Source organism: Neolamprologus brichardi, chromosome 10 (genome assembly GCF_056152115.1).
Source record: "Neolamprologus brichardi isolate AB-2024 chromosome 10, ASM5615211v1, whole genome shotgun sequence".
Lineage (NCBI taxonomy): Eukaryota > Metazoa > Chordata > Actinopteri > Cichliformes > Cichlidae > Neolamprologus > Neolamprologus brichardi.
This window is the reverse complement of record NC_142113.1, coordinates 22975984-22989055: the sequence shown is the minus strand read 5'-3', so window position 1 is coordinate 22989055 and position 13072 is coordinate 22975984. Positions and strand designations below refer to the sequence as shown.

General features: G+C 35.4%; 1 protein-coding gene across 1 annotated transcript in view; it reads right to left on the bottom strand.

The window, feature by feature from the left end:
• The window catches only part of gabrb2b (gamma-aminobutyric acid type A receptor subunit beta2b), a 57163-nt gene that overhangs the window by 12305 nt on the left and 31786 nt on the right, over positions 1 to 13072 (bottom strand). The window contains exon 5 of the mRNA XM_006784992.3: positions 3916 to 3998. Coding sequence (XP_006785055.1) covers positions 3916 to 3998 — 83 coding nt within the window. The remainder of the gene's footprint in view (positions 1 to 3915; positions 3999 to 13072) is intronic.

The following is a 13072-nucleotide window of genomic DNA, read 5'->3' as shown; positions in this document are numbered from 1 at the left end:
GCAAAGAAGGATTTTGGAAGGAGATAAAACACTGGCTTTGATATTGCTATGGGCAGAAGATAATCAGGGATAATAAAAAAAAGTTTTTTTTTTATATACTTATTATAAAAGAATACCAAGTTCTAATACATATATTAAATACCACTGACATGCGAGGTCATAATAAAGCATTAAGAATCAAAACAATCATGTTATTCTTCACATCTATACTTTTTTTTCTAAATATATTGTAAATAAAACTTGAAAACACATTTAGCATTTGCAAACATTTGAAATAAGAATACTTTGAAAGATGCTGTGACTCCCTAAATTTTGACTGTTTATTGAAAATTATATGAATTAAAGTCACCAAGCAAGTCCTTTGGATTATTTTTTCCCACAGTTTATCAGATGAAATGCATATCAACTTAATACATATTAATAGACATTCTGTGATGCGTAAACACATGTGTCCACATACACATTCGCAAACATCACCATCACTCTCACACAAAAATCGACACTTGAAATCCACCCCCACGACAAATGCCTGCTTCACGCGTATCCCAGCGAAGCTGAGAAGGATACTCCACTCTAAATATGTCTGCAACTAACTTTGATTTTACAAAGTTCAAAGCGACTTTAATGTTATTCCTAGTAATTAAAAAATATCTTTAAAGTTTTGCAGTATACAGCAAGCTGCGGCTCACTTGGATGCCTGGACAGGGGCGGAACATCTAAAGATAAGATAAATAAATAAGCCATGCAAGCCCACGTGTGGAAACCATTCACACCCCAGAGAATGTCTGCAGTTTCCAAAATGGGCTCTGATAAGCAGTGATGGCAACAGCGAGATAGAGTGGAAGTGGCTGTACATATGATGGGGATCGCTGGTGCAGAAAATATAACTATAACTTGACAGAGATGCTGTAATGAAATGATGGTTTCATTGTGAGCACACATCGACTGAAACATCAAATGTAATGTGCCTTTTACTTTCCCCTCAGTATATGTAAAAGTTATCTAATACATACATAGCTGTCTTAATTAGTTTGTTTCATTCTATGGCTTTTAAAACAGCTTTGCTAAAATGACCAATTTTGTCGTCTTGTGTAGAGCCATACATTTTGTAAAGTCAAAGCTGCTACACGAGGCCCAAAAAATGCTTCTTGGCTAGTGTTCAATGTTTAACGGCTGACTGATCCTAATCTTGGTATGATTTATTGAAAAGGTTCACAGCTACTGTTGTTATGAAGTCAGTGTTGTATCTTTTGATCAAATCAGTTTCCTTTTGAAGGTAGGACTATACAGCAGCATATAAACTGTATATTACTGTAACAGCGACACTGAGCATTATAAATAATGTAGGAATGGTATTTTCAAATGCGAGAAAATCCTTCAATAATAGTCTAGGTATGAAATTTTGTATACAAATTCAAACTTTTGTACCATAGGATCTTAGTTGATCTGAATTGAAGCATGATTAATACTTTGAGATTTGTGTGCACGGTAACAGATTAATTAACTTTAACAGTTTTACATCTCGCTATGCTGATAAAGTTTCCGCTGTTCCAAAACCTTATTTACTTGTTATGGAGCACTTTTGCCATAGCATGAATAAAAGCTGGTAAATCAGTGGTTTTACATTTGCCTCTAAGTCACATAAAGTTCGATTTGAAAATAGAATGGCTAATGGAACGATACATACAGAGTACGAAAGAAACACTTGTGGTGGAACTTTGAGAAAGGAAAAAAAAACACTGATGAATTTATAAAGGAGATAGATGGATGGAAACCAGCACTCTACCCTTTTATATTAGCACTGGGAGTCCTTTAAACCTTTTAAGTGTGCATGTGTGTGTGTTTTCAGAAGTTTTGTCTATTGGGTATTTTGGGCATGTTTTAGTGGCTATGATAATTACACATACACAACCATATCTATATGATGGATGCTCACAGCCACAGTTAGTAATATCCAGCTAGTTTCTTAAGAGAAAGAAAACACTCCAACCACATTAAAAGAGAAGGATGTGCGCTTGTGGTACTAATGACTAGACATATTGTGAGGTGAGCTCATATGTACACCACTAATGGTCCACTCCTCTCCATCTTCCCCTCAGTTGTTTACCATCATTCTCTGAACTCAGACAATTTGTTCAACTGGACACTACAAAGCAGGGGGTTACATCTGCAGTAAAAATATACATGAAGTTCCCAATTAGATTTTATTATAGTATTTTTTCTTGTCTGTCCCCTTGGCATGACAAACTATATATAGATGATATGTGGCAGTTGTGTGCATTTGTGTATGCAAACAGCAACAAGGACCTGCCATGATCCACTTCTATTCAAAGATCACATGAGTGACTAACAATACTCAGACTGGCCATACCCACAAAGGTATAATTCGTATAAATACCAGGTAACAAACTGGTAGATAAACTTCTTCTACATAACATGGAAGCTCCACACATATGAGCAAAGCTCAAAAGGGTATTGGAACAACAAAATATCAAAGAACCAGGAACTGGCGGGTAAAGCAGCAAATAGATAATAGACAGTGAGACAATGTACAATATTAAGCCTTAACAATAATGAGCACCTTGAAGCAACTGTTATTGTAATTTGGTGCTATATAAATAAAGCTCAATTGAAATGAACAAGTGCTGATGAGCCCTTTCCATTGTAGGAATAAGGCCCATACCATCAACGCTTTCAATGTCAAAATAGATATTGGCTTAAATAATAAAATGGCCACAAGAGTTGGTGTGCCAGTAACATCAATACAAACAAACTTCTGAGGGCACTGGTGGGTTATAAATTCAGCAATCAGTTTACTTTCTAAGCAATAACTAAATGACAATAATGACATAACTGACAAAACATGCATGATACATTTAAAATGTTTTCTTCCATTCTACTTCCCTTTATTACCCCTTTCCTCAAATAAATCACCCAATTTATTTATTTATTTACTTACAAATGTGTGTGTGTATTTATTTTTATTTTTTTATTTATACAGTTTCCACTTCAGAATATGCCTTGATGTATTTTGTAACTATTTAACCGAATACAGAAAGCTTGATTTTAATTATTTTCTTATTGGCATTTATTCTGTCAATGTATTTTTTGTTCTATAAATGTCTTTCAGAATGGATACAGAATATATCCATAACTGAAATGCAGTTATCGAGCTTTATATGCCTATCATGAACCAAGCAAACATTGGGGTATGGACAATGTGGTTTGTGTATAATAATCATGAATTACTACAACAATACTCTCACAGACACTTTTGTAGCAGGCTGCTAGATTACAAATAGCGTGTTTCATTTGAACAGTTTGTAAAGCAGCTGTGAAGTTGCATGAACCCTTAGCCATGAGTACAGAAAGTAAAGTTCCAGTCAAAATAAAATCATCTGACATGACAGTCATCGTAAAACTATGATAATAGCAATCTTAATAACAGATAACTGTTACAACAAGCATATTTGCATTACTGTTTTGTGTTAAAATCCATGTATTGTGTGATCCTGATGTCCTTTAAACCTTCATGCTATAATTCCCTTCATACATTAACACCAGATTTACGCCTTTCAGTGTGTAATGCCCTTTAGCTGCATTGCAGGCATTCAGATGTATTTATCATTATTCACCATTAGTTCTTACTAAAGCTAAATTTCAACCATTTCTGTTTGGAGGTAAATTAAATTTCTTTGTAAATGAGTGGCACATTCACTCATTTTACTTTAACTTTACTTTACTATTAAAGTACAAAGGAAGAACACGGGCTAAAAGGGACAAATATAAATTGCTAGACATAAACTTAGAATTTTAAACTGTTAAACTGAGTCGACATATTAATTCAGCTCTGATAGGAAAACACATTAATCAAAAAAAGAACACATTGTGGTCATTAATGAATCAATTACTTACAACTTTCTATCTCAAGTGTGCAGTTTTGCTCATCCAGTGGATACCTTCTCAGGTCCATCATACAAGCAGCAGTGGTAGTTATCCTGAAAAGAAATCACAGCAAAATGAGAGAACAAACTCTATTTTTCAACAGGGTAACTACAGCAGGGACTAGACAAAGATATATAATATAGATGCTGTTAGTTGTGAGAATCAACTTTTTGTTTTGTTTTTTTCTTTTAATTGCCTCGTTTTATTTACTTTTAATTTATTTTCTAAATAAAATTGATGACCATTTGCTAGCTGCATGGCACTGAGTAACTGAACAAAATCCAAATCTTGCAAAAATAAAATAATACATAAATAAATAACCCCAAATTATTTTATATATATTTTTTAAAGACTGGAATGGTGGTAGTGGTGGGAACTCCACTGGGCATTATAGCTGAATAGCTAATATGTCCCAATTCTAGCTTTGTTTGGATAATCCTGTGGGTTCTCTGTTAGGTTTCACCTGGAATATGAATCACTGTGGGGTTTATACTCTGTGGGACAGTGGTGACAGCAACAGAAGAGAGAGATATACTGCAAAAGTCAATTGAATGTAATAATGCCATAAAATCCCATATGGAAAAGATCTAGATAAATCTTATAAAGTTTGTTTCTGTCTTGTGTGAAACTTGTATGAAAAGCATACAAGAGTGAAAACAGATATAAGATCCTTTGAAAAATTGTATAATGAAACTTGTATGTTTTGGATACTTACTAAAACAATATATGAAAGTAATGGGAAAGTGGCCACTTTCATGAGTAAATCATATAAGTTTTTATTATTTCTTTTCCATATGGGATGTATGAGATAAAATTAACCTTATTGAAAACTTTGACTTTGTAGGTCATTATTGTTGTGTGAATAAAATGATGATGTTAGTGTAACTGGAATCAGCACAATAAATGAAAAACTTCAGACTGAAAGATCAATATTATAATTTCATTTGTTTACTTATAGCAGTTACAAAAAATGTCATATAACTTAAATAAGTACGATGTTACGTTAGGGTCAGAGTTTTATTTAAGTGTGCACCCGTCTTGTCAGACATTACCTTTTTCATGAACATTACTGTTTATTGTGAGATGCTGCACAGACAAACAAAAATGACATAAATTGTACAAAGCTATTCTTTTAATAATTAAAAGAAGAATCTAAGTTTCTTTGAATATTAAACAAGGAAATAGCTTTATTATAGCATTATTACAGCATGGTACTGATGGGTAAAAACTCCTAACATACAGCTATATAAAAACCTCAAATATCTGAGTTGTTCAGTTAATACATTCCATTAAAAAAGTACTTTAAATGACATTTTCACATAATTTCCTGTTTTCAAGCTTAAATGGGACTTGGCTTTCAAATATAGCACCTGATGTGCCACAAATGAACACTTCATGACTCCATGGAGCATGCGAACATCAATAAAATCATAGATTATTATCTTCATGGGAAATGGTAAAGATAGATAAAACAGCTTGGAGGGAAAAGAGAAATGTTAGATTACTGCCCCCCAAGGCTTAACTTATCCTTTCCCTTTAGCATAATAATTCAAATGTGAAAATATGTCATGATTTCAAGTGAGGGATGAGAGGCAATCTAAATAGAATCTTGGTGTTTTCTTTGTTTGTTTTGTTTAACATTTTTTATTAGATGGTATTCCTATGTTTCATGTTTTACTAAAAAGACACTCGAGGAATTGATCTCAGCAATTTGTCAAGACCCTCTTTGACCACATAACTCTGACTCTTTTGATGTGAACCACAATCAGGAGCATAATCTTTATAGTTCTACTACACATACTATTCTGATTTCTAAATTGCTGTTTTTTTATTGCTATTAATACTATTTAATGCTTTAGTTTGATATAGTTACTCCACAGTGTCGCATTCACCTAACACATGAAAGCTTTGAGACCAGGAGGAGACACAAATTTCTTTAGGGTTGTATCAGGAGAGGCATTTAGTGTAAAAAAAAGAAAAAGAAAAAGAAAAAGTAGAGTTAGCTAAATCGAGCATGTTAAAACAACCACTGTGTTAACCCTTTGTGAATAACAGAACAACCTAAAGCAGTTTCTATCTTAATTTCTTGTCATGGATTATGAGAAATTAACCAAAGAAATGTGCTGCTGTGGTAAATGTGCTTATATGTGTAAACAACCCTGGTCAAAGAACCAGAGCTTACTGTTTTACTACTTCTATCCTATCATATTCTGTGGATATCTATCACCATAAAGGCATTCAGCCTTTCAGTCAATATCAAAACAAATAGGCAGTAAGGGATAATAAGGGATAATAACAGAAGGCAACCATGAGTCAATAGATAAGGTTATGTTGTCCATCAGACTTTGTGAAAGGAACATAAGGATGAGGCTGTGAGTAATAGGCTGCCATTCTTTCCTTGACTCTGGTCTTGTGTGAGAACTTCACTCCCACTGAGGGAGTTGCCACAGAGCAGCACAGCATGGTGGGTAATCGTCTAGGCACACCTGACAACATAGATAAATTTGTGCCAGAGGAGAGGCTCATCTTGAGTCCAATCCTCTGTTACACAGCAGAGATAACCATGCTTATGTGCCTCTGTGCCTCTTTCGCTTTCTTTGTTCTATCTCTCTTTTACTATGCCATTATTCAAACAGCCACTATGATGCCAATACATTTATATTCATAAATTACAAACACCTACTATACAAACACAGAAAGATTAATGGACATTCAAATTAAGGATATAATCAACATTACATGATATTATTTATAAGCAAAGATTTGGAAACAATCATGCAGCAGCGTTACAAGATTTTACTAACACCTAAGAGGCATCCCATAGTCTGTGTCTATGGCAAATATATTAAAAAAAATCCAACAACTGACAACATGTGTGCAAAGAAGCTAACATTGGAATTGGAGACAATATTCACCTTTTATGCTCCACTTGCTGGATTATGGGACGTTTTAAAAAAGAAGACCTGAAAGATTATTTTTATTATTAAAGAACTTATCCCTGCCTCACTTAAACTGAGCATCCATCACATCAGTTATTCTTCTGTGGCCCACTTCCTACCATGGAGAGGGGAATAGGATCTTTTAGGAGACTACTTAGTTCAAACACCTTGTTAACTTCAGCATGTCTCACCTATTGGATAACGTTTATTGACAACTTCAGTTTATTCTGGAACTGTAAAGATCACTCCAAGATACTTGCTGCCAATCTATGTCCTGCTCTTGGGACATCTAATACTAATTAAACTCTGTGAATAATTCAATTCAATTTTATTTATGTAGCGCCAAATCACAACAACAGTCGCCTCAAGGCGCAACAAGGACAGAATACATAGGCAGGACACCATACATAGTCAGACAGAATATGCTCCTTCCTCCTTAGCTAACTCCATCCACCCTATTATCCAAAGCTTCCAGAGGATGTCCCTGTAACAACCTGCAGCCAAGCCACCTGTCACAGCCAGGTGGCTTGGCCAGAACTCACTCACTGGTCAACGTTCCACACTGAAGCTGAGCCAAATTGAAGATATATTACGCAGTAGTGGTCACACACATCACCAATCAGATGCTTATCATAGATTAGACAGACTCCATGCCACTTGTCTAAACAGTGATCCTATGTGGCAAGATCAAAAGCATTAACCAAGTGTACTCAGAGTGCACAGCTAATGCATTTAATTTATAAAGTAATATATTACAAAAATGATCTTGATTTTATGTTTTAACCCAAGCCTGGTTAAACAAACACAACAGTGCTATGATTACTTTTCAAAAATCTCCTCTGCGTTTCCAATTCATCGTTTCGACTATAAAAGGCCAAAAGAGTGCGAATGGGCATTGTATACAATGCCAGTGACAAGCAGCTTTCATAAAGAAGATGAATTTAGAAGCTTTCCTGCTTCTAAAACCAGGTAAAACTGAGGTATTTGTACAAACAAACAGTGGTAAAGGTAAAAAAAAAAATGTGGTAGAAAACAAGGCGATGCCTACCAGTGTAAGTGTCTAACCAGACACTTGTTGCTCTCCTTTCATGCAGGATCTCTCAAATTACAAAAACATCCTGCCTCAAAGTGATGCTGAAAAACTAGTTTCATCCATTTATTGCTTCTAGGATATCTATTGTAATTCATTTATTATTATCATCTTGTTCTAAAAGCTCCCTGCAATGCTTAAGTTACTCCAGAATGCTGCAGTACTGTCAGGACTATAAAGACCATATATCACCTATATTGTGACATGGTCCTCATATCAGAGTACCCTATCATCCCAATAGATATTTTTTTCTCAGACTGCAGGCCTACTTGTGACTCCTAGGGTATTTAAATGTAACATGTGAGGCAGAACCTTCAGCTTTCACGCCCCTGTTCAGTAGAACCAGCTCCAAGTTCAGGAGACTGTTTTAAAGAGTTGGCTTAAAACTTATAGTTAGAGCTGGATCAGATGAGCCTGAACCATCCTTCCATTATGCAGCAGTAGGGCTAGTCTGCTGGGGCTTTCCATGCTGCTCTGAGCACTTCTTCTTCACTCTCTGTGTTTACAAATCTGTGTTTGTATTTAACCATTAGTTATTATTAAACTCTGGCTCTCTTCCACTCCCTTCTTTTCTCCTCTCTCTTTCTCTCCCCTCACCACCAACAGATTGTGGTAAATGGCTGCCCTTTCTGAGTCGGGTTCTTCCAGAGGTTTTTTTTTTCCTATCAAAAGGAAGTTTTTCCTTCCCAGTGTCCCCAAGTGCTTGTTCGTAGGGATTGTGTGATTGCTTGTCTTTCTGATATTGCAGGATTTTTACCTTACAATATAAAGAATCTTGAGGTGACTGCTTTTGTGTTTATGGTAAAATTAGGGCTGTTCAATATAACAATATCAGATGGCGATATGAAAACGTCTATCGTTTCATATTACGCTATTGTTTGTTTCGTGGTGTCGCAAGATAAACTGTTTACGGCAATATTTTTCATAGTTTTGATGGTCACTGTAGAATTTCTTAAAGTTCTTTCTTTCTCTTATACTTAATATAACCACCCTACGGACAGACAAGCGCCTGTTTTTATGCGTTGTCATTAGCAACAACGACGGTAAAACCATCTCGTGGCTCTGCCGTCCGCTTGTTTATTTTCCACATAAACCTTTCACAATAAAGCTGAAGATCCTGTTGAGATTTTTCAAAATAAACCGAATCATGTGAAATAGTATGCACAGTGTTTACAGACGAGAAGCTAAAAAGAGCCATCAGGTGCTAAAAAATAAACCTTAGAACAGGCTTTTCCCCGCAGCACGCTGTGTAAAAAAATACTCAGAGAAAACTGCAGCCGTTTCAACTTATGTAACACTCGACTCCAGGTACACCTCGCCTAGCTGAAAACACTTCACGCAAGTAGAGTTGCCGAGATTCACAGAATTTACAGAAAATGTACAATTTTTGTGATATATATATCGTTGTCGGCACGATAAATGTCTTATATCGCGATAAGAGATTTTGGTCATATTGCAGAGCCCTACGTAAAATTAAATTGAATTGAACAGTACTGAATCTGAACAAACAACACTTAAATGTGGAGTTCCTCAAGGCTCCATTCTTGGACCTCCACCATTTAACGTACAGTATGCACGTTCCCTGTTGCTCAGATTACATAATATTATAATTTCCTATCATTGTTAGCTAGAATATACACAAAGAAAAAAAAAGTCTCTGCCAATAGAAAGTGTGACACTTAAATCTTGAAATCGTGGAGTCATTCGTTCACCTAATTTTCACAGCCACACAACGACAATTACAGTCTCAGGCTTTTCCCATCTTTTCCCCAGCTTTTTCCCATTTAAAGCAAATACAAAAAACAAAACAATTTTTTTTAGGAGATTACTTAATGTTACTTATAATTTCAATATTAATATTACACATTACTATTACTTTACAGGTATAGTAAAATAAGATCAGACAGCTCTTATGATAAACTTAAGTATTACTTTTTAAATATGTTTGCTAAGAAAAAGAAATGTTGTAATTTACTTAGTTATTCAAAAAATGGAGGTAAAATAATAAAACGAAAGCCATAGAAAGAATATTTTAGGACAGAGGATGTGAAGAGAGACAGTGAGCAGTCTATCATAACATTTCCTTCTAATGCCAGTAAAGAAGTTCAAAGGGAAGAGTTCTAACATTAACATGCTGTTTCATATTACACACCTCAGGGATTACCACCCCACAGAGTGTGACGGTGAGGTTGTTTGAGCCTAAGAGGTTTAGATAGATTCTCCTTTTCTTTCTCTCTTGTCCCCTGTCTTTGTCAGCATTTATTTCACACTGATGGATTTACTGCTGGTGATGGGCCTCTGTGGCTTCCATGTGTTTAACCAAGGAGTAAATTGCCGGTTACTTTTCGGCAACTTTCTGATCTCTGTGTCAAGTCGGAGTCACCGGTGTAGAACTCAGAGCACAAGCGTCTGGCAGGGCTTTTAGAAAAGATAAAGGTTATGCATGTTTGTATGAGGTAATGTGTGAGCATGTTACGTAGCTGTTACACTGTAGAAGTGTGCATCAGATTGCCTATGTTTACTGCTGTCTTGCTCTCCATTTACCCTCTCATTTCCCCCAGTTGTTCCATCCATTAAATGATGCAAAGCCACATTTTTCAGTCTGCTTACGCTCCCTGGTTGCTAAAAAAAAATAAAAAACATTCCCTGAAAAAGCTGCCAACCACACTAAGTCCCATATGTTGCATCACCTGCAGTGACCCTCCATATTTTTCAAGCTGTGCTCAGAGATTGGCTTGCTGGATTGATCTAACTTGTGAGGTCAAATCAGGGCCAAGTAGCTTTAAGGGAAGAGACTGGATTTCAGGCCAAAGAAATGTGCGGGCTGTTGGTCACAATCACAATAAAAGTATTCAGGGTGATAAATATGAGTGATTAATGCGTTGCAATGATTTACTTTTGTTTTTTACTTAAATATTCTCAGTCACTTATTTGTACTCAATTTATGCTGATCTTAGTTTATAGTAGTTGCAACAGAAACATTTTAACTTTTACAGTCAAAAACATAACAAATAATTAATTGTACAAAAACATTATAATTTAGTACAGTTAATTTATAAATACATAAAAAAAACAGTAGCACTCAGAGAAGTAGGTCCCTTTTATTTGGGGTTTTCAGTGAAAAATATCGTAAATGTTCCTTGCACTGTACTTGGAATAGAGTACCCCTGCATAATTGTAGTCTAGCCATTTTCTGTGATTATAAACAAAATACTCCACTCTGATTGCTCGCAGAGCTCAGAGCTCATTGAAACAGTGAAACAGAATGTGCTGTGCACCAGAGCTGCATTATTTGATATTTAAGATAATGACAGCATTTAGAGAGTCATCATCCCCCATAGCCAGCTGCTTCCCACCCACTGATGTCCATGAAAATATAGTAAGTAGGATGCTCTAGGTAAAACATTAACATTTAATCTTAATATTCAAAGACATTTTTTTGTTAATTCTCAATCAGGCATTAGTTGTGCATGCTAAGAGCTCTCCTAAAGCTGGGTTTAAAGGTGGGTATTTTTCAGTGATAAACACCCTATCTACCAACAAATACTCCCTATATATAACAAAGACAAAACACCAACTCTTGTTTTGGTTTCTCAGCCCAAAAATGCTTGCAGTCTTATTATTTTATATTTGCTTTTGCACAAGTAATATTTGCCCTGGAGTCAATTTTAGCTTTTTGCTTTTCTTGAAAGCTGCAACAATTGTGGGTTTAGTTCTAAAACATCTGCAGATGCTACATTTAATTATATTTTCAAAGCATTTTTCTTTGTGACAGTACATCTTCCTGAAACACCACAGGTCACTGAACATGGTTGTAGGGATATTTATTTTGGTCATCCTGTAACTTCATATGCCAAAACTGTAGAAGTCCCTGCACCTGGCTTGTTTTCATCTAGAAATAAATCTTTATAAAGCTTGAAATTGCTGTTTTATCTTTATGCGCCTATAATAACAAAATAGCCAAAATTTATTAATCTGTCACGGGTACGGTGTACATTTTAGGACATCGTCAGGTCTCAAGAAAAAAGTTGTCAGGTATCAGACAACTTTTTTCTTGAGAACTGAGACCTGACAATTTTTTGTCTGATACCTGACAACTTTTTTCTTAAGAACTGAGACCTGACAATTTTTTGTCTGATACCTGACAACTTTTTTCTTGAGACCTGACGATGTCCTAAAATGTACACCGTACACAGGTTTTGTTAGATACATGATGGACTTAGTTCAGACTGCTTCCAGTCTAACCTAAATCTAATTTTTTGAATTGCATCCACCTATCCATTTTTCTAAACCATTTATCCAAATAGAGCTGTAGAGATAGAGGGCACGTTCTAGAGAAGCTGATAGTCCATCGTGTCACTATGTTTTCGTACTGATTTTATTATGCATTATTGTTACATTTTTTCATTCAAATGTTTTTAATTGATGTCAGACTACAAGAATTTCCACTTGCATAAATTTAATTTTAATGCATGCTTGTGTCTACACATTTTTGTAGTCTAATTGAATTTATTAACATAATAAATTAAATAACTGCACAGCTTTAGTAGGTCTTCAGTGGGCATTAATATGCTGTATCTGCATGTGCTGTGTGGATTTATGAACACTCACTGACCTGCACAAGATTCCATGACCCAATTTAGGATTTGCAAAAATCTGGTCATCCTACTTACATGATATTGAGTGTCAAAGGTGAAGGATTTCTTCCTCCAATTTCAGTCTAATCCTACTCCATCCAAAGTAATATTTGCACTTTGTGTCAGGTTCTTCAGTGGATGGGAAACGTTCAAACCCATATTTTGTGTGATTATGGATTTTTTTTTTCATTTGAATATTGCATCAGTGTGTTGATAGCTGTTCATTTTACATTTAACTTGGATGACCTGACACAAGAATGATTTGTACTATTTGAGTTCTATTTCAGTATAATCTGACCTTCACAATCTGCTACTGCCTCGAGCTTTCTTCTGTTGAGTTTTGTTCACTTTAGACATTCTACACATGAAGCACTTTGGCTTTGAAGCAACAGAGACTTTTTGGCTGCTGCTCGATCCATCAAAGTTTAAATCTGGTAGGTGTCCTTTATATGAAAAGTTTA